Source organism: Dendrobates tinctorius, unplaced genomic scaffold (genome assembly GCF_039654945.1).
Source record: "Dendrobates tinctorius isolate UK_male_01 unplaced genomic scaffold, ASM3965494v1 ptg000047l, whole genome shotgun sequence".
NCBI lineage: Eukaryota > Metazoa > Chordata > Amphibia > Anura > Dendrobatidae > Dendrobates > Dendrobates tinctorius.
The window spans coordinates 31,915-56,956 of NW_027361715.1; the positions used below are offsets into that span (position 1 = coordinate 31,915).

The window sequence follows — 25,042 nt, forward strand, 5'->3', positions numbered from 1 at the left end:
AAGGCAATGAATAGACATATATTACAGAGAAGATGGATTTTGGAAATAAAAACTTACCGTCAAACGCTGACGATGCGAGGGAGGGCTCCCAGAAGATGTGCTGTCTTCCTCATGGCCAGACTCCATGGCTGTGGGTGGTGTTCCAGCTGCTGCCATTGCTGCTGCTGCTGCTGCTGCATCTATTGGGCGGCTGTTGAATAAAGAGAAACAAGGGGCCAATGAATATCTTGATATTCAATAGCCCTAGTTTGGAGGAATGGGGGATTTGATAATTACCGTCTCTCATCTGCTGCTGGCCTCCCCTCCTCAGCATGTTGCATTTGCTGCTCCATTTGGGGTGGTGGTGGTGCTGATGGTGCTGCAGTGGTCTCCTGCCTTCTCCTGCTTCGCTTGGTTGCTTTCTTGGGTGGCATGTTGGGTGTGGCTGTGGGTCCCACTGTCTTGCTTTTATATATGTCTTGTGGGCAGAGCTACTGAGCATGCTCAGACCAAAAAACCGGATCCGGCGCATTGCGGCGCTCATAGGCTTTCATTGTGTGAAAAAGCCGGACGCGCCGGATCCGGCGTGTCCGGCTTTTTCGCCGGAGACAAAAAACGTTACAGTAGCCGTTTTTTCCAGACGCCGGATCGCGACACATTGCCGGATCCGGCGAAAACCGGATGAAACGCATGACCATCCGGCGCGATCCGGCGCAAATGCAAGTCAATGGGGGGGAAACCGGATCCGGCATTGCATTTCGCCGGATCCGGTTTCTGTCAAAAGCGCCGGATCGCGCCTGACGGCGAAAACCTGATGTGTGAAAGAGGCCTTACTATCTGAATCCTTTTAACCCCTTAATGACCAGAGCTTTTTTCGGTTTTGCCTTTTCGTTTTTCGCTCCCCTTCTTCTCAGAGCCATAACTTTTTTTACTTTTCCGTCAATATGGCCATGTGAGGGCTTGTTCTTTGCGGGACGAGTTGTACTTTTGAATGACACCATTGGTTTTACCATGTCTTGTACTCGAAATTTTTTTTTTTTAATTGTTTTATTTTGAATACGGCGAAAGGGGGGTGATTTAAACTTTTATTTTTTTCATATTTTTTACAACTTTTTTTTACTTTTGGCATGCCTCAATAGTCTCCATAGGAGGCTGGAAGCTGCCACAACATGATCGGCTCTGCTACATATAGGCGATGAGCCGATCACCCATATGTAGCAGAATTACTGCATTGCTATGAGCACTGACCACAGGGTGGTGCTCATAGCAATCCGGCTTCAACAACCATAGAGGTCTCTATGAGACCTCTGGTTGTCAAGCCAACGCATCGCTGACCCCCGATCACGTGACTGGGGTCGGCGATGTGCGTTTTTCTGGCCCAGCGTCCGGAAGCGCTGGTTAAATGCCGCTGTCATCATTTGACAGGGGCATTTAATTAGTTAATAGGCGCGGGTGGATCGCGATTCCACCTACACATATTGCGGGCACATGTCAGCTGTTCAAAACAGCTGACATGTCCCGGCTTTCATGCGGGCTCACTGCCGAAGCCCTCATGAAAGCGAGGGAGGGGGGATTTGACCTTGGACGTATTATTCCGTCCAAGGTCAGAAAGGGGTTCAGCTTGATGTAGAAAGAGGAGGTCAATTTTCCCTGTGTGAGTTATAAGTCACTGCAAAAGTCGCTGGCAGGGGGGAAGAGCGGAACAGCTGGGTCAGGAGGGGAAAAGGGAGACGACGACTCATTCTGGGAAAAGAGACTTCGTATTTCTACATGGAGAAGAATTAGCTGGGTAGAAAGGCTAAATCAGCAATTGTATGTACACTGTGCTCAATATAATGTGATGACTGCAATATATTAAGAGGATAAAGACTTTGATGCGAGGAAGAGGAGGAGGGCTTCTTTAATGATACAGCCCATATCCCTGTGATTGATTTGGATGATGTCCCTTACTCACATCCAGCCATCTCTGTTCATGTAAAGCAGGGGTGGGGAATCTTTGCGCTCTAACTCCGCCAGCCCAAGCACTGTAGTCCCTGGGAATCTACAATGGGGGCCGGGGAAAAAGTCATCAAGGGCCGAACGCCGCCTGAGGTTCCCAACCCCTAATCTAAAGGACGGTACCAGTCTGGAGAGAGGAGGCTAGAATTGCTTTGATAATCACCTATTAATAAGGAGCACCTAATTGACCATAAATAAGATAAAAGTCCAGCTTTTCCCCAACTGTGCGCTGTGCTGAGGCTGTGTGCAGCAAGAGCTTCTGCATCACTGTCTGCGTAAGAGCGGGGAGTAGCTGCAGATTTGTCTGCGAGCGACCCTCATTCCCATAATCAGCCCTGCTTGTCTGTAACTATATGCAGATCAGTCTTGATAACAGGCAGATGAAGGGAGACAAGTATTGGCTAAAACCTAAATTTTCACTAAAAAAAAGAACATTTTTCATAATGAAAACCTTTTATACTTTTAATAGTGTCTATAACATCTAAAAAGCAGATTTTTTTTAAATGACAGTGAGCATTTAAAGGTTTATTTCTGGGTCCGACATTTTGTTTCTTTTTAGTGTCGGGTTAATTTTCATAAATTTTGCAGGGTTTCTTCTATCTGGAGGAGAACTGATCTGCATAAAAAGTGACTCGGTAAGGAAATCTGTCACCAGGTTTTTCCTACCCCATCTGAGAGCAGCATGATGTAGAGGCATAGACCCTGATTCCAGCGATGTGTCACTTACTGTACTGGTTTCTGCCATTTTGATAAAATCCCAGTTTTCTGTTCTGCTGATGTAGCAGTTCTCTGAATGCTGAGCTCTGTATAACCCAACCCACATCACTGATTGGCAGCTTTCTGTGTACACTGTGTATAGGCAGAAAGCTGATAAATGAGTTGTAGGGGTGGGGTGATAGTGAGCTCATGAATATGAAAGACTACATGGCAGCAGGTTTGCTAGTCCTCTGGTGATAATCTCCTGCCGAGAAAACTGGGATTTTATTAAAACTACAGCAAGCAGCCCATTAAGTGACACATCTCTGGAATCAAGGTCTCTGACTATATTATGCTGCTCTCAGATCAGGTGTCAAAAACCTGGTCTCCGATATCTTTTCAATGGCTTGGAGCCGAATATGAATAAGGTAAATTACACATTCTGTATGTCTGTGTATGGTTTCAGAAATTTCCTTTTGTTTTTCTCAGGATGGCAACAAAGCTTGTACGACTTCTGCAAGACAAAAAGAAAGCAGAGCAAGGGCCGGGAGTCTTGAGGAGATCTGGAAAGGACGTAGAGCTGGAAGAGATGATTGAGCAGCTGCAGGAAAATGTCCGGGAGCTGGAGAAGCAGAATGAGGGCTTACAGAACCGCCTGATAGCCACGAAACAGCAACTCCAGACCCAAGGACATCGACACACACCTTATAATTACATTCAGTCCCGTATAAACTCTGGCCTGAAGAAGGTCAGCGAGAATGTCCTCATGCAAGAACATGTTCGCAAAGGTATGAACTGTGATACTGTAACAATGAATCGTCCCCTAAAGTGCTAAATGACAGTCTGAAAATAAAATGTTTAGTGTCATACAAAAGTGTTGAAGTTTAATATCCAAATGATTTTAGGGATTGTGTCAATAGTATCAACCCTCCTAAGCCATCTACATAGGAAGCTGAATACAATGATACCTTGATACCTGCGATCTGCTGTCTTATTTCAGAGAAATCTGTGTTTTTCTTACATGCAAATAAGCTGTTAAGATCTGTGGGCTGAACATAGATCTCGACGAAAATCTGTCTCCAGAGCTTATATGAAAGGGGACATTACGAGTGTGAATCAAGTAATGCCTGACACTTCGCTCTTATAATCACACACAACTCCGCAGTGAAGTCAGAACTAACACAGTACAACTGAAGTGACCTTTGTCTCATTACAAAGACATTTGCAGTTGTCCTCTAACAGAGCTGTCATATCTGCTTTACTGCCTTTTTCCCCTCACTGCCAGCCTGCGAGATCGAAACGGAAGCACTGTGAGAGGACAGCTGCAAATATGTTTGTTGTGTTTGTAATGAGACCAGTTTCAACTTTGCTGTACTGTGTAGGTTGTAATCAGGCAGAGCTGCCAGCTGCAAATGTGTTTGTAATGAGACAAGCTTCACTTCCACTGGACTATGTTCGTTCTGATTTCACTACACAACTGTGTATGATTATAAGAGCAAAGTGTCAGTCATTACAAGTCTCACCATCGTAATGTTCCCTTTCATTTACAATAAGCTCCGGAGGTTGATTCTTGGGGAGATCTATGTCTGGCCCATAGATCTTAACAGTTCATTTGCATATAAGAAAAATGTAGATTTCTCTGGTATAAGACAGATCACCAGAGAGATCACACAGAGTTCCACTTCTGCCACAACGTGTAGAACCTGCACCTCACTATCCCACCTGACGTCATTATTACTTCTCAGGGATCACGTTGTACGCTCTTCAGACTTGCACCAACGTGACGATCTGCACCCCCTGGGGAAACGTATGGTCAGCTTGGCACAGTTTTACTCAGACACCCCCTGTCCACACGGACCAAGGGAGGCATGGGGAGTGAGAGGATGTTGCCCATGCAGTCACTGACATGGCACCAAACTTGCTCACAAACCTGACAGGCTGAGAGGCCCCTCTCACTAGCACCAGTGAAACAGAGTGCTGCCAGTTCTGTAGGACTTCCACCAGTTCCTCATTAGATATGAGCCTTGTCTGTTAACAGGATTATATTGGGCCAGAAACCAGCCTCGGTAGCATGGAAAGATAAGCCGAGATCATGGACTTTATTCATGAATCGAAATAAAAGAGCAGCCCAAGGTTAAATTATATATTTATTCGCCTTAAGGGTAAACTGGAATAAACACTATATACAGAATAGTTACGTGTGCGATGGTCAGATATAAAAATACAATAGTAATAGGAAAAAGTATGCAGAATAAATATGAGTCAGTTGCCAGTCAGATGAAAGGCCTGGCTTGCGGTGGAGGGGCTGCCACATGGGAGACTTGTGGTCCATGCCATTTGTTCCTTGACTTCTGCCCACAAGATATGCTATCGCAAGATCCCCAGAGAAAAAGCAATAGGTCATGCTTTACAAAAGCATTTAACCCCTTGAGGTATTTCCCCTCTAGCCCCCCCGGGCTGAACCTAAATCGCCTCCCCTTTGCCTCTGGCAGCAAAAAAATTCAAAACCTAAGATGGACATAACTCCTTAATGGACAGTTCTAGAGAGGCAGTTTTGGCGTCATCTGATCCAGCCAGGCCCCTGCTACGCATTGAAACCAAACACAGCTTTGCTACCTGGCTCCTACTAGCCATTCTACTTATCTCCCCACCCTGGGGTGCTAGAATGGATTGAGATACTTGAAGGCGTTTGGCCGGTTACTGATAGCTCGAAAATGTTACCAGTGTGTGTCTAGAACATATAATAAGTCCATATTCTCCTTATGAAAGTCTAGCTGGCTGAACAAAGCAGTTACACTACATGACTCCATGTTGCATGCAAGCTATTTGTTCTGAGCTTAGCTGGCTCAAAGTATGATATCTGTCACTCACAGCCTTTTGAGGATTGACCACCTGCTGAGCTAGGTGTTCTCATACAGCTACACGCTGAAGGGGGTTTTATAATCCCATGCCATGTTCCTTTGTCACACATTTGGTTCCCTTGTAACAATATCAGTTATGCTTATATTTTAATTTCTTTTTTTTTTCAGCGTGAGAAAACAGGATCATTTAAATGTTTGATTTTTTTTTTATATTTTAAAAAACCTTTTGCTTATTTTTTGAGACTTTTAGGAACTCTGATTTGTCCTGTATACTGCGATATTTTAGTACAGTAGTATATGTAAAAATAATTGTCCTTCATAAAGCCCAGCCTCTGACAGGGCTTCATAGATGGCCGTGACAGTAGCCCCTTCAATATGACCTTGTTATATCACCATTTAAGTGGTTAAATAGCAGCAATCTGAGCCAGCTGAGATTGCTGCTGGTGTGTTCAGGTGGTGGCTGTATAACTCAGTTGTCACCTTCCCTGTAAGGAGCAGACTCCATTAACCCACTCCTGCCAGTATACCGTTACAGACGCATGTTGTTTATCGTGATGTTTCCTGTCTCTTCTTTGTTTAGGAATGCGTGTACAGAATTCTGAAGTTACCCCTAGATCTACCCAAGCACTGCTTCCAAGATACGGACACAGCTTGCTTGAAGAAGCCAGAGCAAAGATAAGAAATCTGTATGTCCCTTTTATATACATTATGTTATTTAAAGGGAACCTGTCGCCTCCAGAAGCATTATTTACCTGCAGATATCAGGTTATGCTGCAGGTAAATAGTGATTAATCCAGGTCAAAAGTGGTCAGATTCTGCTCTTCTTTACAAGTGGGCGTGGCTCAAAGGCTCCTCTGGGGCGTGTCTTTAGGTAACAATATTGCCCTGTGAGCCCCTCCCCCTCAGTAAAGACAATAAAAATTAGCACTAAATCAAAAAGCCCAGATCTCTAGAAGCATGTGGCAGATTTTAAAAAACGGATTACTCAAGGGAGCAGCAGGAATAAAATAAGAGCAAAAACTGACGATTTATCACCTTATGATAGGTCCTCTATAAATTTTGTGTAGCAATGGAGCAGTGGCTACAGGGAGAACCTGCAGGTGCTCACATTAAGTTTTCAAGATGGTGTAGGGAGCGGTTACAGGCGCTGTTCACTATGCAGTGAGCGCACTTTAATCACTTGGCTTATTTTCGCTACTTCTTTGTCCTGGTCACTATGCAATGTGCGCATTGTAATCACTTGGCTCATTTTCGCTACTGCTTTGCACTGTTCACTATACAATGAGCGCATTGTAATCAGTAGTCTGGTTTGCAATTCATTTCTCTCTCCTCTGATATGATCTAAAATATCAGAAGAGAGAAATGGGGTCCCCTGAGCACCCCCAATACCTCCGCCATCCCCGGGCCCTCCTTATCTGTCCCCCAGCCCTCCGTGTTATCTTCCTGGAAAAAATCCTTGAGGGGTGTAGTTTCTAAAATGGGGTCACTTGTGGGGGGGTTTCCACTGTTACGGCACATCAGGGGCTCTCCAAACGCAACATGGCGTCCGCTAATTATTCCAGCCAATTTTGTATTCAAAAAGTCAAACGGCACTCCTTCCCTTCCAAGCCCTGCTGTGCGCCCAAACAGTGAATTTCCCCAACAAATGGGGTATCGGTGTACTCAGGAGAAATTACATAGCAAGTTTTGTGGTACATTTTCTTCTGTTAATCTTGTGAAAATAAAAAAGTTTGGGTCTAAAGTACATTTTTGGTGAAAAAAGTTAAATGTCTATTTTTTTCTTTCCACATTGCTTCCATTCTCGTGAAGCATCTCAAGGGTTAATGAACTTCTTGATTGTGGTTTTAAGCACCTTGAGGGGTGCAGTTTTTAGAATGGTGTCAATTTTGGGTATTTTTTGTCATATATGCCCCCCCATAATCACTTCAAATGTAATGTGGTCAGTAAAAAAATGGTTTTATAAATTGTGTTGGAAAAATTAGAAATCGCTGGTCAACTTTTAACCTTTTAACTTCCTAAAAAAAGCAAATTACGCTTACAAAAAGTGCTGATGTAAAGTAAACATGTGGGAAATGTTATTTATGAGCTATTCTGTGTGCCATAATTCTTTGATTTAAGGGCATAAAGATTAAAAGTTTGAAAATTGCTAAATTTTCAAAATGTTTGATATATTTCCTTTTTTTTTTTTTTCCATAAACGCAAGTCATATTGAAGAAAGTGTACCACTTTAATAAAGTACAATGTGTCATGAAAAAACAGTCTCAGAATCAGTGGGATCCATTGATCTCAGAATCAGTGGGATTCATTGAAGCGTTCGAGTTATGGCCCCATAAAGTAACACTGGTCAGAATTGTAGAATTTGGATTGGTCATTAAGATCTAAATTGGCCTGGTCACATAAGCCCCCGTTACACACTGCGATATCGCTAGCAATATTGCTGTAAAGTCACCGATTTTGTGACGTTGCAGCGATATTGCTAGCGATATCGCTGCATGTGATACTTACCTCCGACCGGCTCCCCCGCTGGTTATCGCTGATCGTGCGAGAAGCTGCTGGACCATTTCTCGCGACGCGTGGACGCGGGCAGGAGGACGCAGGATCGCCGCGTCTGACAGGTAAGTAGCGATCCCCGACCACCGCTATGTCACTGGTGAGATCTGCCTGTGTGGCAGCTCACTAGCGGCCACCTAGCGATGCACCAGCGATCCTGACCGCGTCATATCGCTAGTCGTGATCGCTGTTGCACCGCTAAGTGTGACAGTACCCTAAGTTTCCGCCTTCAGTTCCCCTGCACTGGTTTATTTGTTTTCACAGACTTTCGTTTTGAAGTTCCCTTTCCAATAACCATAACCAGTGTTTTCTGGATCTCTTTCTATCGATATATTTTAGCCTGCTGTATGATAAGTAGAAGGATTAGGAAGATGAGAGTAACTCGATATTGTACTTACATGCATGCAGTTAGCTCCGGACCTCCTTCTTATGACCGCTACAGTTTCAGAATGGTTTCTTTTTAATCTAGGACTATGCAGACAATTTTTAGCTATGAAATGCTCGTTCCACAGGTAAGGGTTGAACATTAAAGTGGCACTGCTTTGCTGGCATTGCTAGTCACATCATGGACATGAATATGTTGTGTCACGTGACCGCTGCATCCAGTCATCAACCGCTGATCAGCTTTACTATTTCATCTTCCTAGAGCTGATCATTATAGCCTTTAATAATTTGTTTGCCTGAAGCAGATCGGCTGCAGCCTTTACTATTCATCTGCCTGGAGCTGGTCGGCCGCAGCCTTTTCTATGTCATCTGCCTGGAACTGATCGGCTTTAGCCTTTACTATGTCATCTGCCTGGAACTGATCGGCTTTAGCCTTTACTATTTCATCTTCCTGGAGCTGATCGGCCACAGCCTTTACTATTTCATCTTCCTGGAGCTGATCGGCCGCAGCCTTTACTATTTCATCTTCCTGGAGCTTATCGGCTATAGCCTATACTATTTCCCCTGCCCTGAGCTGATCGGCTATGGCTTTTACTATTTCATCTGCCTGAAGCTGATCGTCTGCAGCCTTTTCTATTTCGTCTACCCAGAGCTGATCGGCTGCAGCCTTTACTATTTTGTCTGTTCAGAGCTGATCGGTTGCAGCCTTTCCTATTTCTTCTACCCGGATCTGATTGGCTGCAGCCTTTACTATTTCATCTGGCCAGAGCTGATCGGCGTTAGCTTTTACTATTTCATCTGGACAGAGTTGATCGACTGCAGCCCTTACTATTTTGTCTGCCCGCAGCTGATCAGCTGCAGCCTTTGCTATTTCATCTGGCCAGAGCTGATCAGTTGCAGCCTTTACTATTTCGTATGCCCAGAGTTGATCGGCTGCAGCCTTTACTATTTTATCTGCCCGCAGCTTATCGGCTGCAGCCTTTACTATTTCATCTGCCCAGAGCTTATCGGCTGCAGCCTTTACTATTTCATCTGCCCAGAGCTTATCGGCTGCAGCCTTTACTATTTTGTCTGCCAAGAGCTGATCGGTTGCAGCCTTTACTATTTCATCTGCCCAGTGCTGATTGGTTGCAGCCTTTTCTATTTGGTCTGCCCGAAGCTGATCGGCTGTAGCCTTTACTATTTTGTCTGCCCAGAGCCGATCGGCTGCAGCCTTTACTATTTTATCCGCCCGCAGCTTATCGGCTGCAGCCTCTACTATTTCATCTGCCCAGAGCTGATCGGCTTTAGCCTTTACTCTTTTGTCTGCCCAGAGCTGATCGGCTGCAGCCTTTACTATTTCATATGCCCAGAGTCGATCGGCTGCAGCCTTTACTATTTCATCTGCCCAGAGCTGATTGGTTGCAGCCTTTTCTATTTGGTCTGCCCGAAGCTGATCGGCTGTAGCCTTTTCTATTTCATCTGCCCAGAGCTGATTGGTTGCAGCCTTTTCTATTTGGTCTGCCCGAAGCTGATCGGCTGTAGCCTTTACTATTTCATCTGCCCAGAGCCGATCGGCTGCAGCCTTTACTATTTTGTCTGCCCAGAGCTGATCGGCTGCAACCTTTACTATTTTGTCTGCCCAGAGCTGATTGGTTGCAGTCTTTACTATTTTGTCTGCCCGGATCTGATCGGCTGCAGCCTTTACTATTTCATCTGCCCGGATCTGATCGGCTGCAGCCTTTACTATTTCATCTGCCCAGAGCTGATCGGTTGCAGCCTTTACTATTTCGTCTGCCCAGAGCTGATCGGCTGCAGCCTTTACTATTTCATTTGCTCAGAGCCGATCGGCTGCCGCCTTTACTATTTCATCTGCCCAGAGCTGATCGGTTGCAGCCTTTACTATTCTGTCTGCCCAGAGCTGATTGGCTGCAGCCTTTACTATTTCATTTCCTCAGAGCCGATTGACTGCAGCCTCTACTATTTCATCTGCCGATCGGCTGCAGCTTTTAATATTTTGTCTGCCCGGAGCTGGTCCGCTATAGCCTTTATTATTTTGTCTTCCCGCAAGTTCGTTCTGCCAGATTAGTGAAGAGCTGCAGCCCATCAGTGTCTTCTGATTGGCTGCAGTGGTCACATGACACGACAGTGTCATGTCACCCACCGCGAACAGCAGCGCTGACATTACTGGAACAAGCGCTGCTGTGGGAGGCGAGTATCAACCAGTTGTTCAGTGTAGGACAATCCCTTTTAACTTTAACGCATCTCTCCTAGATGTCCACCTCGTGGTTAGCGTGATCTGCGCTGCTTATGTATTGCAGATTCCGTCCCTTTTTTCTTTTTATTTAATATTCATGATACGTTAAATGCCGAAGTTTGAACCTGTCTATTGAATCCACAGGGAGAATATGGTGGAGTCACAGCGGAGCCGGGCAGAGCAGCTGGAGCGCGCGTCGGAGACTCTCAGGGACGAACTGCACAGGAAAGAGCAAGAATATGAAGAAACGTTCCTGCAACTCCGAGAGCAGCAAGTGGGCGATCAGAGGTGGGGAACAGTTTATATACATATATATATTGTCTATGAAGGGAAGAGCCAGCTTAAGCCCCTTCTTGTACGTCACCTGCTGAGTAAAGATGTATTGATCGGGATTAAGAGCTACATCCACACCATACCCTGCAGATGCCGGCTGTGTTATACAGTCGGCATCTACGTGTAACAGCAGCATCCGTTTCTTTCTCATTGTCTGTGTAGATGTTACTCCCATAGCCTTTACACCAGGCACTGTTCCATCTAGTAAAGACAACTGTCCTGCACTGTGATTGCAGTGACACACAGGGTATCCATAGATAATGGAGCTTACAAGAATTGAAAAGAACGTGCCGTTAGAAAATTGGCCTTTGTTTCAATTAAATAGGTATTCCCATCGCTAAGATCTTATCACAATACGTAATAATATTAGCAGATCTCTCCAATTTGAACTTTAGCATAGTTCTTCTGATTCGCTTTGTCGCTTACCCCATGTGCAGGGCATTGCATTAGCTTTGGTAACTATGGTTTTCGACCGCTCACATAGTGACAGTTTTCTGTTACCGGTCGTAACCATGGATACCCAAGTTAGTGCAATGACCTGCACATGAGGTTAGCGACAGAGCGAATCAGAAGAACTATACCTTTACATTTCTTATTGTAGGTATTTGCTAATATTATTATTATTACACCTACTGCGTATTGTGATAAGATATCGAAGATCGGAATACCTCTTTAATTTTTTATGATAAAAGTATTTATGGGGATTTTTATTTTCATTTTCCATATTACCAAAAGCTTACAACTTTGCCCCTGGTCCGCGAGCCTCTAGGCTGACATTTCCTTTTCTGTGGCGATCACTTCTTTGCAGTCATCTCACTATCATCACAGACTGGATCACAATGTGATGTAATACTTCTATATACTGATAACACAGGATCCATATTTCATCATGGCGGAGCTCACCTTCTTCCCCCTCTTTGCACAATGACCTCTGCACAGGCCACAGAGCATGTCCTATCAAATTCCTTCATAGATGTCAATGATCATCTCCAGATTACAAGTTGGTATTATCATGTTCTTGCCATCAGGACACCCACAATCCTTAAAATAAAGTGTCCATGAGGCTAGCTAAACTGGACTAGTAACTGAGCTCTTAATGTGGATCTGACATAATGCCAACCGCATAGAATATAAATCTCATTTTAATTTGAGAATTATACAGCCATTCTAACATGGTTTATCAAAGTAATTACACCAGCCACATCAGGATTAAGAAATCTAAATGATGATGAATGCAGTTTGTGTCGTGAGATCTGGTGACAGATCCTCTTTAGAGGGGATAATAAGCGCTTCTCTCTTCCATGTCTTGAGCTGGGAGGCGCTGCTGACATGGTCGTGCCATCAGATGACTGGCAGGTAGTGTGCAGGTATTATTTTCATGTCCGGTTAATTAGAGATGGCCGAACACATGATACCTACCAGGCATCTGATGGATGCAGTATGTTTGTGAAAGGCCTATATAACCCCTTTAATTCTTCGTTTTGGCAAGAAACTCCACTTCCGCTAAGTCTCTCTTATAAATTGGGGCAGACAATAAATAGGCAAATGAGGGAAGAATGATGTTGTTTCAGAAGCATAATTTCCCGTATCTTGGCTCCAGCATCGGGTGCTGCTTTCTCCTTTCTGATGGGTGACTCCCTTTGCTGCAGTACACATTAGGTTACCATAGTTATCCATCATGTACCTCTGATGCTTAGCCTTTACTGTAGTTAGGGGTACTCGTCACTGTCATGCCTTTGGACTCTGTTCAGGTATTCCACTGAGTTTTGTTGCATCCAATACTACTTTAAGTGTGTCTTCAGACAAACCCACATTGTTCAGTCGTTTCAAGGTGTCTTTCTACATACTATTGTCGGGATCCCTCAGATACTTCTTTCATCCAAAGGACCGATGTTCTTGGGTGTAGGACACCATATGTCTCTAATTGATTGCCCCGTCGAGAAGAATTACACAGACACAAGCTGTATGATACAACTCGGGATGCCTGCTGAGCGCCTCTGCCCCCTCAGTCAAGCTTTCCCCTTTTATGATAAAGAATTTAGATATTTACAGACATGCGCAATAAAGAAATGAAAAATAGTTACACAACTTGTTCTTCTACAACAGCTTTGCCATGTAAGCAGGAAATATTTGACCTTGGTTCACAAGGGAAAATGGCTGAGTCATATCCCTGAAGAAAAAATAATGTCCAGCAGATTTTATTTAACTCATTCAGTTCTTATCACTATGTTCCAAGGCGCCTGTCTGCATACTTTGCTCTACTGTTCCAGTGCGTCTATCTGATAGTTCACTGTGCTGTTCCAAGGTGCCTATTTGCATACTTCGCTCTGCTATTCTAAGGTCTCTGTCTACGCCGTTCACTCTGCTGTTCCAAGGCGCCTATCTGCATACTTTACTCTGCTATTTCAAGGCCTCTGTCTGCATAGTTCACTGTGCTGTTCCAAGGCGCCTATCTGCATACTTCGCTCTGCTATTCCAAGGTCTCTGTCTCGCCGTTCACTCTGCTGTTCCAAGGCGCCTATCTGCATACTTTACTCTGCTATTCCAAGGCCTCTGTCTGCATAGTTCATTTTGCTGTTCCAAGGCGCCTATCTGCATAAATCACTTTGCTGTTCCAAGACGCCTTTCTGTATAGTTCTCTCTGATGCTCTAAGACACCTGTCTGTATAGTTCGCTCTGCTATTCCAAGTGTCTGTTTGCAAACTTCACTCTGTTGTTCCAATGCGCCTATCTGCATACTTTACTCTGCTATTCCAAGGCCTCTGTCTGCATACTTCACTCTGTTGTTCCAATGCGCCTATCTGCATACTTCGCTCTGCTATTCCAAGGCCTCTGTCTGCATAGTTCACTCTGCTGTTCCAATGCGCCTATCTGCATACTTTACTCTGCTATTCCAAGGCCTCTGTCTGCAAAGTTCATTCTGCTGTTCTAAGGGGCCTATCTGCATACTTTACTCTGCTATTCCAAGGCCTCTGTCTGCATAGTTAACTGTGCTGTTCTAAGGGGCCTATCTGCATACTTTACTCTGCTATTCCAAGGCCTCTGTCTGCATAGTTCACTCTGCTGTTCCAATGCGCCTATCTGCATACTTTACTCTGCTATTCCAAGGCCTCTGTCTGCAAAGTTCATTCTGCTGTTCCAAGGCGCCTATCTGCATACTTTACTCTGCTATTCCAAGGCCTCTGTCTGCATAGTTAACTGTGCTGTTCTAAGGGGCCTATCTGAATACTTTACTCTGCTATTCCAAGGCCTCTGTCTGCATAGTTCATTCTGCTGTTCCAAGGCGCCTATCTGCATACTTCGCTCTGCTATTCCAAGGCCTCTGTCTGCATAGTTCATTCTGTTGTTCCAATGCGCCTATCTGCATACTTCGCTCTGCTATTCCAATGCCTCTGTCTGCATACTTCGCTCTGCTATTCCAATGCCTCTGTCTGCATACTTCGCTCTGCTATTCCAAGGCCTCTGTCTGCATAGTTCATTCTGCTATTCCAATGCCTCTGTCTGCATAGTTCACTCTGCTGTTCCAAGGCGCCTGTCTGCATATCCAGCTCTTCCTTTTCATAGCCAAGATACCATCCTGCATACCCGGCTCTGCCATTCCACGACCAATATGCCATCCAGCCTTTTCATCTCTTATTTTCCACGTCTCAGTCGCCGTTCCGTGCTGCTCATCCAGACCCACGGCTTGGCGACTAAGCCTCCCCAAAGTGATCCACAACCCTCAAGCCTTCTGTCATTTAATTGGAGCGCCGATCTGGACTTGACATCACCTTGTCAGCTCACCTTTGGCTTCTCGGAGGATTTTTGCCTGACTTTGCCCTTTTTCCTTTTTTTAGTTTTGTCATGCTATGAGCTAATGTATTGAGGTGTGTTGGCAGAGGACGGAGGTTTTAGATGAGTCTCTCGCTGGAAATCCAGAAGAAAAAAAATCTGTAGTTTCATTTTGTGGAGCAGTTCAAAGTGGAAACTAAACTGCTTTATTGCAAGAAGAAAAAAAAAATCCATTCCGATCACTGCGTCCCACGTGCTTACAATGTATAATTGGCCAGTAAGATTTGGCAACAACATGCCCGTTAGCTCTCCAGGCTTTGATGTTGGCCCAAGTTTTCGTTTTTTTTTTCCTTATTCTTCATGTTTTGTGACCCTTTACAGGAACACTGTGCTGTGTTTCATGCATGTGTTCTACATAATGCATCATTAGTAAAGAATCCGGAGTTACAAGTAGCATGTGTATCTTTTTCAGCCTTTGATCCAAAATTATTATTAAAATAGAAAGCTTATAAACATCCTTTTTTTTTTTTTTCTGAAAATTTAAGAAAAAAAAAAATAAAAAAAAAAACCCCTGCAAGAATAGGAAATAATAGGTGAGAGGAAAGTATATTAATTCATAAGCTGCGCAAGCCGTAAAAGCTCTTTAAACATGTTTTATTGGCGGCCAGTAAAAAACATTTATAGGACGTTACCTTTTTAGGCTTGCCCAGTTTGCAATGGTTTGAACTTTTTTTTTTTTCTTTTTTTGGTCCAGATGCTCATTGAGCGGACGTCTTCAAAAGGATTATTGGGACTAATAGGGTAAAAGAAAAAAAGAAAAACGAATTATGAGACTAAAAAGAAGTTCAAGGGAAAAGAACGTGTGACTCATGTAATAAATTATAAGAAATTCATAGGGACAAATCGGTTAGTTTACACCACTCGTAACCCCCCGGTGTCGCACTGTTTTTGTTTTTTTTTTATCTGTTATATTAGCTACAATGGCGCTTTCTATTATAAAAAGTTGATGCGGCATGGCTGAAAAAAATGGAAGCTATAATGCCAGCAAAGATCATAAAAGACGCTCTTTAAGGGATTCTGTCAGTAGGATGAACCCTCCTAAGCCATATATAAGGGCATGTAGGTCATAGGAAGCTGAATAAAATGATACCTTGATATCTATGATCTGATGTCTTGTTCCCCAGAAATCCAAGTTTTTCTTAATATGTAAATGAGCTGTCAGGACGCATCAGGGCGCCCCAACCAGAATAGGGACCGACAGGTCTCATATAGAACCAACCCATTGGGGAGTATGCGTGCTAACCAGTCCAAGTCGAGGGGATCCAGGTCCCAAAGATCTTCAGCCAAATGACTCGGGGCATTTGTCAGGCGACACCAGCAAGGTAGGTGGCCGCCTACTCCGGGTTCACCACGCCTGGTTCAATGTCGCACACGACACATGGGTGAGGGAGCTGGTGTCCACAAGGGTACAAGATAGAATTTGTCAGGTACCCCCCCAAGACGATTTTTTTCTTTCCCGTCTTCCCAAAGTGGATGCCCAGGCAAAGGCTCTACTTGGAGCCATCGATTCACTCAGCCACAACAGAGTTATCATTCCGATACCGGAAAACGAGAAGACGCAGGGCTTCTATTCCAATCTTTTTGCAGTTCCCAAAAAGGACGGGACTGTCAGGCCCGTTTTGGAACTAAAGCTCCTGAACAGATTTATCAGGATCAGAAATCCCCTGATGGAGTCTCTCCGTTCAGTCATATCGGCAATGGAGCAGGGAGAGTACTTGGCCTCTATCAATATCCAGGACGCCTATCTACATATCCCCATTTTCCCTCCACATCAAAGGTTTCTACGCTTCGTCATCAACGGTCTACATTTTCAGTTTGCAGCGCTGCCCTTCGGGCCAGCCACTGCCCCCAGAGTATTCACAAAGGTCATGGCAGTACCCATGGCCATCCTGCACTCCCGGGGCATAGTCGTATTCCCCTACTTAAACGACCTCTTGGTCAAGGGCCCTTCAAGGTGGGCATGTGAGGAAAGTGTCAGCATTACGCTAGATACTCTTGCCCGCTTAGGGTGGTTGGTCAATGTAAAGAAGTCATCCCTTGTGCCAGCTCAGAGAATTTCCTTTTTAGGGATGACCTTCAACACTTGCCGAGGGTTGGTAATTCTCCCTCGAGACAAGGCCCTAGCCCTCCGGCAGGGAGCGCGGGTACCGCGCCAACCAGTTCCTCACACCATCCGTTTCTGCATGAGGATTCTAGGGAAAATGGTGGCAGCGATGGAAGTGATCCCGTTCACCCAGTTCCATCTTCGCCCCTTGCAGCACGCCCACTTGTCAGCCTGGGACAAGAACCCATTCACACTCGATCATCGGTGCCGGTTGTCCTCTCAGGTCAGACAGTCACTAGAGTGGTGGAAAATCAGTTACTCCCTTCTTCAGGGGCAACCCTTTCCCCCGGAGCAGTGGCTGGTGGTCACAACCGACGCCATCCTTCTCGGCTGGGGAGAGGTTTTTCGCCACCACACGACCCAGGGACGGTGGTCGCCGCAGGAGGCACGCCTCCCGATCAACTTGTTGGAGATACGGGGGATCCGGCTGACTCTGCAGCAGTTTCATCACCATCTAGCAGGCCGCCCCGTCCGGGTTCAGTCGGACAACGCCACGGCGGTGGCTTACATAAATCACCAAGGGGGCACCCGAAGCAGGGCAGCCATGCGCGAGAGGTAGGGCACGTGCTTCGCTGGGCCAAGAGGAACCGCTCGCTGATATTGGCGGTCCACATCCCGTGGGTAGAGAACTGGCGGCAGACTTCCTCAGCCGGCAGGGGCTTGTGTCCGAGGAATGTTCACTACACCCAGAGGTCTTTCAACAGATTTGCTAACGGTGGGGAACACCGGATGTGGATCTGATGGCCTCCAGGGTAAACGCCAAAGTGTCCGTATTTGTCGCTCAGTCCCGGGACCCGCAGGCAATCGCCGTGGGTGCGCTGGTTCTGCCATGGAATCAGTTTCGCCTCCCATACCTATTCCTCCTGCTGCCACTACTTCCGAGGGTCATCAAGAAGATCAAGGCAGAAGGGGTGCCAGTGATTCTGCTGGCCCCAGACTGGCCTCGTCGGTCGTTGTACGCAGATCTAGTGCAGCTGCTCGTCGATGTGCCATGGCGATTGCCAGAACGCCCAGATCTACTTTCTCAAGTGCCAATCTGCCACCCAAACTCAGGGGCCCTGTGTTTGACAGCTTGGCCGTTGAGTCTTGGATTCTGACACAGGCGGTGTTTCGGCGCAAAGTGGTTGCTACGATGGTTAGTGCCCGGAAGCAGCCTCAGCACGAATTTACCACCACACCTGGAAGGTGTTCTTTGCATGGTGTCGGGGCAACGGTTGTTCGCCACTGAGATTCTCCATCCCTAATATCTTGGCTTTTCTCCAGTCTGGTCTAGACTCAGGCTTGGCCCCCAGTTCTCTCTGAAGACAGATATCGGCTTTATCCGTTCTTTTTCAGCACAAGATTGCTACCAACTTGCAGGTAAAGACTTTCGTCCAGGGGGTCTCCCACTTGGTACCTCACTATACGGCACCTATGGACGCCTGGGTCCTTAACCTGGTCCTAAGTGTTATGCAGGAAGCTCCATTCGAGCCGCTACAGGATTTCTCTTTGTTATACCTTTCCTGGAAGGTGGTGTTTCTGGTAGCTATAACATTAATCACGCGGGTCTCGGAGCTGGCAGCGTTATCTTGCCGAGCCCCGTTTCTGACCTTTTACAAAGATAAGATGGTTCTTAGACCAGCTACTCCTTTTTTGCCAAAAGTCATTTCCTCGTTTCATATTAATGAGGATATTGTCTTGCCCTCTTTTTGTCCAGCACCGGTACACCGTGTGGAAAAGTCCCTGCATACGTTAGACCTGGTGAGAGCACTCAGGAGGTACGCGCTGTTCGTGCTCCCTGAAGGTCGCAGGAAGGGACTCGCTGCCTCAAAATCGACCATAGCCAGATGGATTTGTTTGGTTATTCAGGAGTCCTACCGTATCAGAGGCACGCCGATTCCAGCAGGGATCAGAGCACACTCTACTCGGGCAGTGGGCGCCTCTTGGGCGCTTCGGCACCAGGCTTCGACGGAACAGGTTTGCAAGGCAGCGACCTGGTCCAGCCTGCACACGTTTACTAAACAATACAATATCCATACTCAGGCTTCAGTGGATGCGAACCTGGGTAAAAGGATTCTCCAAGCAGCGGTGGCGCACCTTTAGACAGGAGGTGCATGTAGCTTGGATCGGTGAGTCAACTTCCCACCCAGGAACTGCTTTAGGATTTTCCACAGTACCTGTGTCCCCCAATGAGGCGAAGAAGAAACATGGATTTTTGTGATAACTCACCGTAAAATCCTTTTCTCTGAGACGCTCATTGGGGGACACAGCACCCACCCTTTTAGCCAAGTTGGCTTCTGTTTATTTAATTAATATGCTCTCTGTATGAGATTAGGGTGATTATTTTCTAGACATGTTGTTACCTGCATTAAGATTGATGTCTGATTTTTTATTGTTCTCCTACTGCTTTTGCACCAAACTGGTTTCCGCCCGCAGTCGGGGCGAGGGTGTATACGGCGGAGGAGGAGCTAACCTCTTTTTTTTTCACTTAGTGTCAGCCTCCAGGCGGCAGTAGTATACACCCACAGTACCTGTGTCCCCCAATGATTGTCTCGGAGAAAATGATTTTACGGTGAGTACTCACAAAAATCCATGTTTTCCCATCTCATGAAGTGATGACATCCTTGTGATATGATTTTACTCAAGACTGGAAATCTCACTATTGCGCCATTCACATGGGGGGGGGCATGTTCTTGAGATCGGTGGCGGAATGATTTTTGTTTCACCAATGAGGCACAATCAGCCATTTTTTTTAAGCTGCCAACATGAATGTGTACAGTACATTCTACCTATAATGTCCTCTATGGGAATTTTAAAGTGATTTTTCCCATGAACAAAAGTTCATTTTAATCAATAGATCTTGGAATAATGATAATTTCCACAATTGGATGTGTTTAAATAAAATGTTCCTGTGCTGCTGAGATAATCATATAAATGTGCCCCTGCTGTGTACTGTGTAAAGGTCGTGTCTGACCATACGGGAACATGGCCTGATCATACCAAAGCTCCTTGTTGGAGGGGGGGGGGGAGTATAGACATTATGGCAGGGGATCGCAGCTGATTGTTTCTTTGGAGTAAAACGTTGCTTAAAAACAGGCAGGTAAATGGTTTATCTCACAAAAAGAATCAGCTGCGATCCCCTGCTCTCCTGTCTGTATACTCTTTTGCGTCCTCCCCTGCCTAGAATCTCTGGTATGATCAGACCAAGTTCCTGCATGGTCGGACACGACCATTACACAGCAGGGTCACATTTATAACATTATCTCAGCACAGGAACTTTGTATTTATACACATCCAATTGTGGAAGATATTATTATTCCAAGATCAATTGATTAAAATCAACTTTTTGTTCATGGGAAAAACCCCTTTAAGTTTACAGATCAATAGATAGAGGGTCTTTGAAAGGTAAAGTACAAGTGTATTGGTAAGTACTATCTTTAGAGGGGTTGTCCTCTACTGATTTATGGTCCTGCCAATATAGTATTTCACAAGCTTTTACCAGACCCAAACATATAAGACATCTAACATCCAGAGAAGACTGATTGGGCTTTAGAGAAGATCTCAACCCTCTGAGGAGCAGTAGGAGATAGCGAGCGTTGGGCAATCCATATATACACATTGGAGCGCAGTGCCACTTCTTCTCGTCAGACGTAATTTATGGGTGTATCGTGTTCATGATGTCTGTTGTTTCAACATTGGGACCCTTTTTTTTTCTCTCTCTCTCTTTTTTGGGAATCAACCCAGTCATTCGAGCTTGTTTATCTTCATCGTAAGGACAATGAGGCAGGCGATGCCAAAACACATCCAGCTTTGATTTTCCTTAGAATAAAAAATAAGCATTTCAGGTCTTCAGCTGGATTACAGATGTTTGGGGCTTTGTAGTTGGTTTTCTGGTTTTGAAGATTGCCTTGTGACAATGTTTCCAATATGCGCACAAGTGTCGAGGAGTGCAAGTAAAAAAACAGTCTGCGTTATATTGAAAGGTTATCAAAGATTTCTCAAAATGTCGTTTATTATCCATGAAATCTCTTCTGAGACTTCTGCCTGCTTTACGTTAACGAGGCTTCGCCACCCACAAAGACACATTCGCGTTCCATCGGGACGCGAGCAATGCGGAATTTGGGCCAATGTGTTTTCTGTTTGTTATCTTCATGATTGGAGATTCTTCACAGTCACCAGTAATATGCGGGATCCATACAGCAAGACACTTAAAGGGGTATCCTCCTTAGAATTGGAATTATTCCCTTTCCATAGAATGGGAGAACCATTACTGATCGCCGCGGATCAGAGAAAAAGGCTGTGCAGGACAGAACTCAGAAAGGAAACAGATCCGTCCTTTTGAAGGAGGAAAGATCCCATGGGCTATATAACAGTGGATGCGTCCTTCTGTCCAAAACTGGAATGGCCCACGCCTGAACAATGTGGCGCCCGACTCGGCTTGTGCGCATACTGCACTACGGCACCGTTTTATTCAAGATACCATGAGTGTGAATTCACAGACACGTAGTCTACAGCAAAATGGCGCCGGAGATCGCGTTGACTCTGTGGCCATTTTATCGAAGCATTGTACTATAGCGTCAACATAGCCCCATTGGCCGGAGCGTGCACACTGCTATGTTGATGTTGTCATACATTATATAAGTAAAGTGGCATCTGAGTCTGCGTGTGCGCATAACGCGATCTCCGGCGGCATTTTATTGAAGACACTGTATAAATTGTGAGGTAGCGCTGTCATCTAAGTAGGGGATACTCGCTCAGCAGCCACAAAAAAAGCAGATCCGGCACGGGTTTTCCATAAAACCATAACTCCATGCTGTTTATTGTGCAGCATAAACCGTGACCAATTACATAAAGTTCATATCACCAGCATAGCGTCCATTACATAGCTTCCCTCTGTTAAGCCTGTGGTCACACAGGTTACTCAATGTCCAGTACTCAGGCTCTTCAGCCTCAAAGTTATCTCACCCGTCAGGGTTCTCTCACGGCTGTTCCTCCATGCTGCATGCATCCGTTCCCTCCAGGGAACTAACAGGGACACGTCGCCATTACTCACAGTCACTTCACACGTGCTGTCAGGCAGGAAGCTCCATCTCAGCGGGACCTTCCACACTGGACCAACCAGGTCCCAGCATTGACCCCTTGTGACTCACCCTGGCCACATTATATCATTCATTGCCACGCCCACTGGGTCACATGACTCTGACCTCATCACAGGTCCTTCAGGCATTTTCACACTCTTTACAACAGTGCTTTAAACACACCCCCTGGATGGGTTTGTAGGTAACCAGGGCCGCCCATCTCTCTAGTTACCTGGAGACTTCTCACTTACACGTAGAAATGACATCTCAGCAGTATCACTGCTGGTCAATACATGCATCAGTCTCCAACTCAAGGCCACCCACCTTGAGATACATAACGGTCCTTCATGGTTCTGCCATTCATCCTTTCTCCTAGGACATCCGCACAGCGCCCCCTAGCAGACACAGTGGTTACTACACCACAAAATGTACCAATAAAATGCTCACCACCTGGACATAGAACGGGTTCAATAGCTAGTTGACTATAATGAGGTCAACATAGAAATATAATGTGCAACAATGTCAAAATGGTGCCATTAAAAATGGCGCCAAATAGTGCGGTATGCATAGGTGCTGACTCCCGTGCCATTTTATTTAAGAATTCTACTATGACATCAACATATCAGTGCGCACATAGGGATAATGGCGATGGCTGGCGTGTGTGCACTGCTATGTTGATAACGTAGTACATTACGTCAATAACATGGCGCTGTAGTCAGCACGTGCCCATACCGCGATCTCCGGCGCCATTTTATTGAAGACACTGTATAAATGTACCAATAAAATGCTCACCATCTGGGTATAGAACAGGCTCAATAGCTAGCTTGACTATAATGGGGTCAATGTTAGTTATATTACCTACATGAGTGAAAAAGGGAATGTCGTACTTCTTCATACGGGTATGTGCCCACTTTAAGTATTTGTTACTGACATTTCTGCATCACAAATGTGTCTCTTGGCAGGAAAAACCCTATATAAAAAAAATTGTTTTTGCTTGGATTTTTTATGTGTTTTTTCCCCCATTTATCAGAATGAGACATGCTTCAGATTTTAAACCGCTTCAAATCTGCAAGGAAAAACTAATCCGCATGTGTATGAGATTTCAGTAATCGTATTCTCATTGCTGGGAGAGTAAAACGAGGTGGTTTCTCGTGACAAAAACAATTGAAAAAACCCCATTAGTGTAAGCATAACCTTAGAAGGCATTGACCCTTGACGTTCAGCCCCTGAGGTCCCGTGTTCGATAGTGACCGTGGCCTTCAGACCGTAAGGGCTCGTTCAGACATCGGTTTTATTCACTTACGAGAAAATCAGTCGGTGATGCGCAGAGTTTCATCAGGACGTCATCTGAGTTAGGTCCGACTTTCCTCGACCAAAAAAAATATAAATATTTCTCTACCTTCTCCTATCTAGCAGTCAATGAAAAATGGGCAGCACAGTGCTGTCCGATTTCTTTCACGGAGCCGTAGACTTACGTTGCCGATTTTTGATCGACTCTCGGATCAAGATCGGACATATGGATGTGGACCACTCTGTCCGCGAAAAAGATTGGACATGTGAACAGCCTCATAGACTACAAGGTACAAGTTCTATCCGTGCATGTTGTAATTTTTTAAAGGGTTTATAGTATTGATTACTCATCCTCAAGATAAGCAATCAATATCACATCCATGCGTGTCTGACACCCGGGATCCACACTGAACTAATCAGCTGTTCTCAGCACTAACAATGGCCAGATGTAAACGGATTCCGGGATACCAGAGCTCTTGTCTCTGCTTAGTGGCCACTGCTGAGAACTGCAGCTCAGCTCCTACTCACTTCAGTCTAAGCTGAGCTGCAGTACCTGAGAACAGCCACTGCAGAGTGTGTGGCACTGTGCTGCTCGGCTCTGTCCACTGGTTACCACCCGTTGCTGAGAATAGCTGATCAGTGAAGGTGCCGGACCCCCGCCAGACTGACAATGATTCAATGATTACTTATTCTATGGATAGCTCCCTAATATCATTAGCCTGGAGCAACCCCCTTAATATGTAAGCTTTTAATTTACATGTCTTTGAGTTTTTCTGATGAAGATGTTGCACGCTCAGATTTGTCGGTATGGCCACTTCCACCCTTTAAGCCTCATTCAGGCGTCCATGGTTCTTTGTGGTTTTCATGGATAGCACTCGTACCTATGATAGTCTGTAGGGCCATCCAGCTGTCCATGGTTCTCTGCGGGTTTCATGGATAGCACTCGTACCTATGATAGTCTATAGCAGAGGTCTCAAACACGCGGGCCGCATGCAGCCCCTGAGGCAGTCATCTGGGGCCGGCAGTGCACCACATGTCTTACTCCCTGAGGCAGGTAGAAGGGGGAAGGCACGCATTCAGGAGCGTGCGATGGCTACTCTGTGTGCACAGGATCTGGGATGAGGTCACAGGAGGGGGAGGAGTCAGGGGTCACATGATCAGGGGCCTCAGTGTATGCAGGACGCTGCTGTCTGTACTGGTTGTCATGGTGCTGGATGCGGGTAAGTTTGTGTGGGGTCAGGAGGGGTTTACAAGGTGGATGTAGCAGAGCTGTGTGTATACGAGGTGTATGAAGTGGAGCCGCGTGTGTACGAACAAGGTGTACGGAGCAAAGCCGTGTGTGTACGAGGTGCGCAGAGCCGTGTGTGTATGAAGTGTATGTAGCGGAGCCGCACGTGTACGAGGTGTGTGGAGCGGAGCCGCGCATCTACGAAGTGTGCTGAGTGGAGATGTGTGTGTATTTTGGCCTGGGGGGCCCCATTTGAAAGTTCGCAGCAGGGCCCATAACTTTGTAGTTACGCCACTGCTCACGCTAGAAGAGAGGAGGATGGCGACGCTCCATAGTGGCTGTGGCCCTGCATGATGACATCCCTCTGGCGCTGTGTAATGACATCACGCCAGCGCGCAGAGAGCGGAGGCGTGACTTTCCCGCCATTGCTGGATTTTGCAGGTGACTGTGGCTGTGCATGTACAGCGAGATGATAGCGCCGGCTCACATGCAGAG

The 25,042-nt window shown here is 45.7% G+C and overlaps 1 protein-coding gene across 1 annotated transcript in view; it reads left to right on the forward strand.

The window, feature by feature from the left end:
• Positions 1-25,042, forward strand: part of RPGRIP1L (RPGRIP1 like) — a 144,859-nt gene that overhangs the window by 18,531 nt on the left and 101,286 nt on the right. The window contains exons 4-6 of the mRNA XM_073576150.1: positions 3,163-3,461; positions 6,115-6,220; positions 10,849-10,992. Coding sequence (XP_073432251.1) covers positions 3,163-3,461; positions 6,115-6,220; positions 10,849-10,992 — 549 coding nt within the window. The remainder of the gene's footprint in view (positions 1-3,162; positions 3,462-6,114; positions 6,221-10,848; positions 10,993-25,042) is intronic.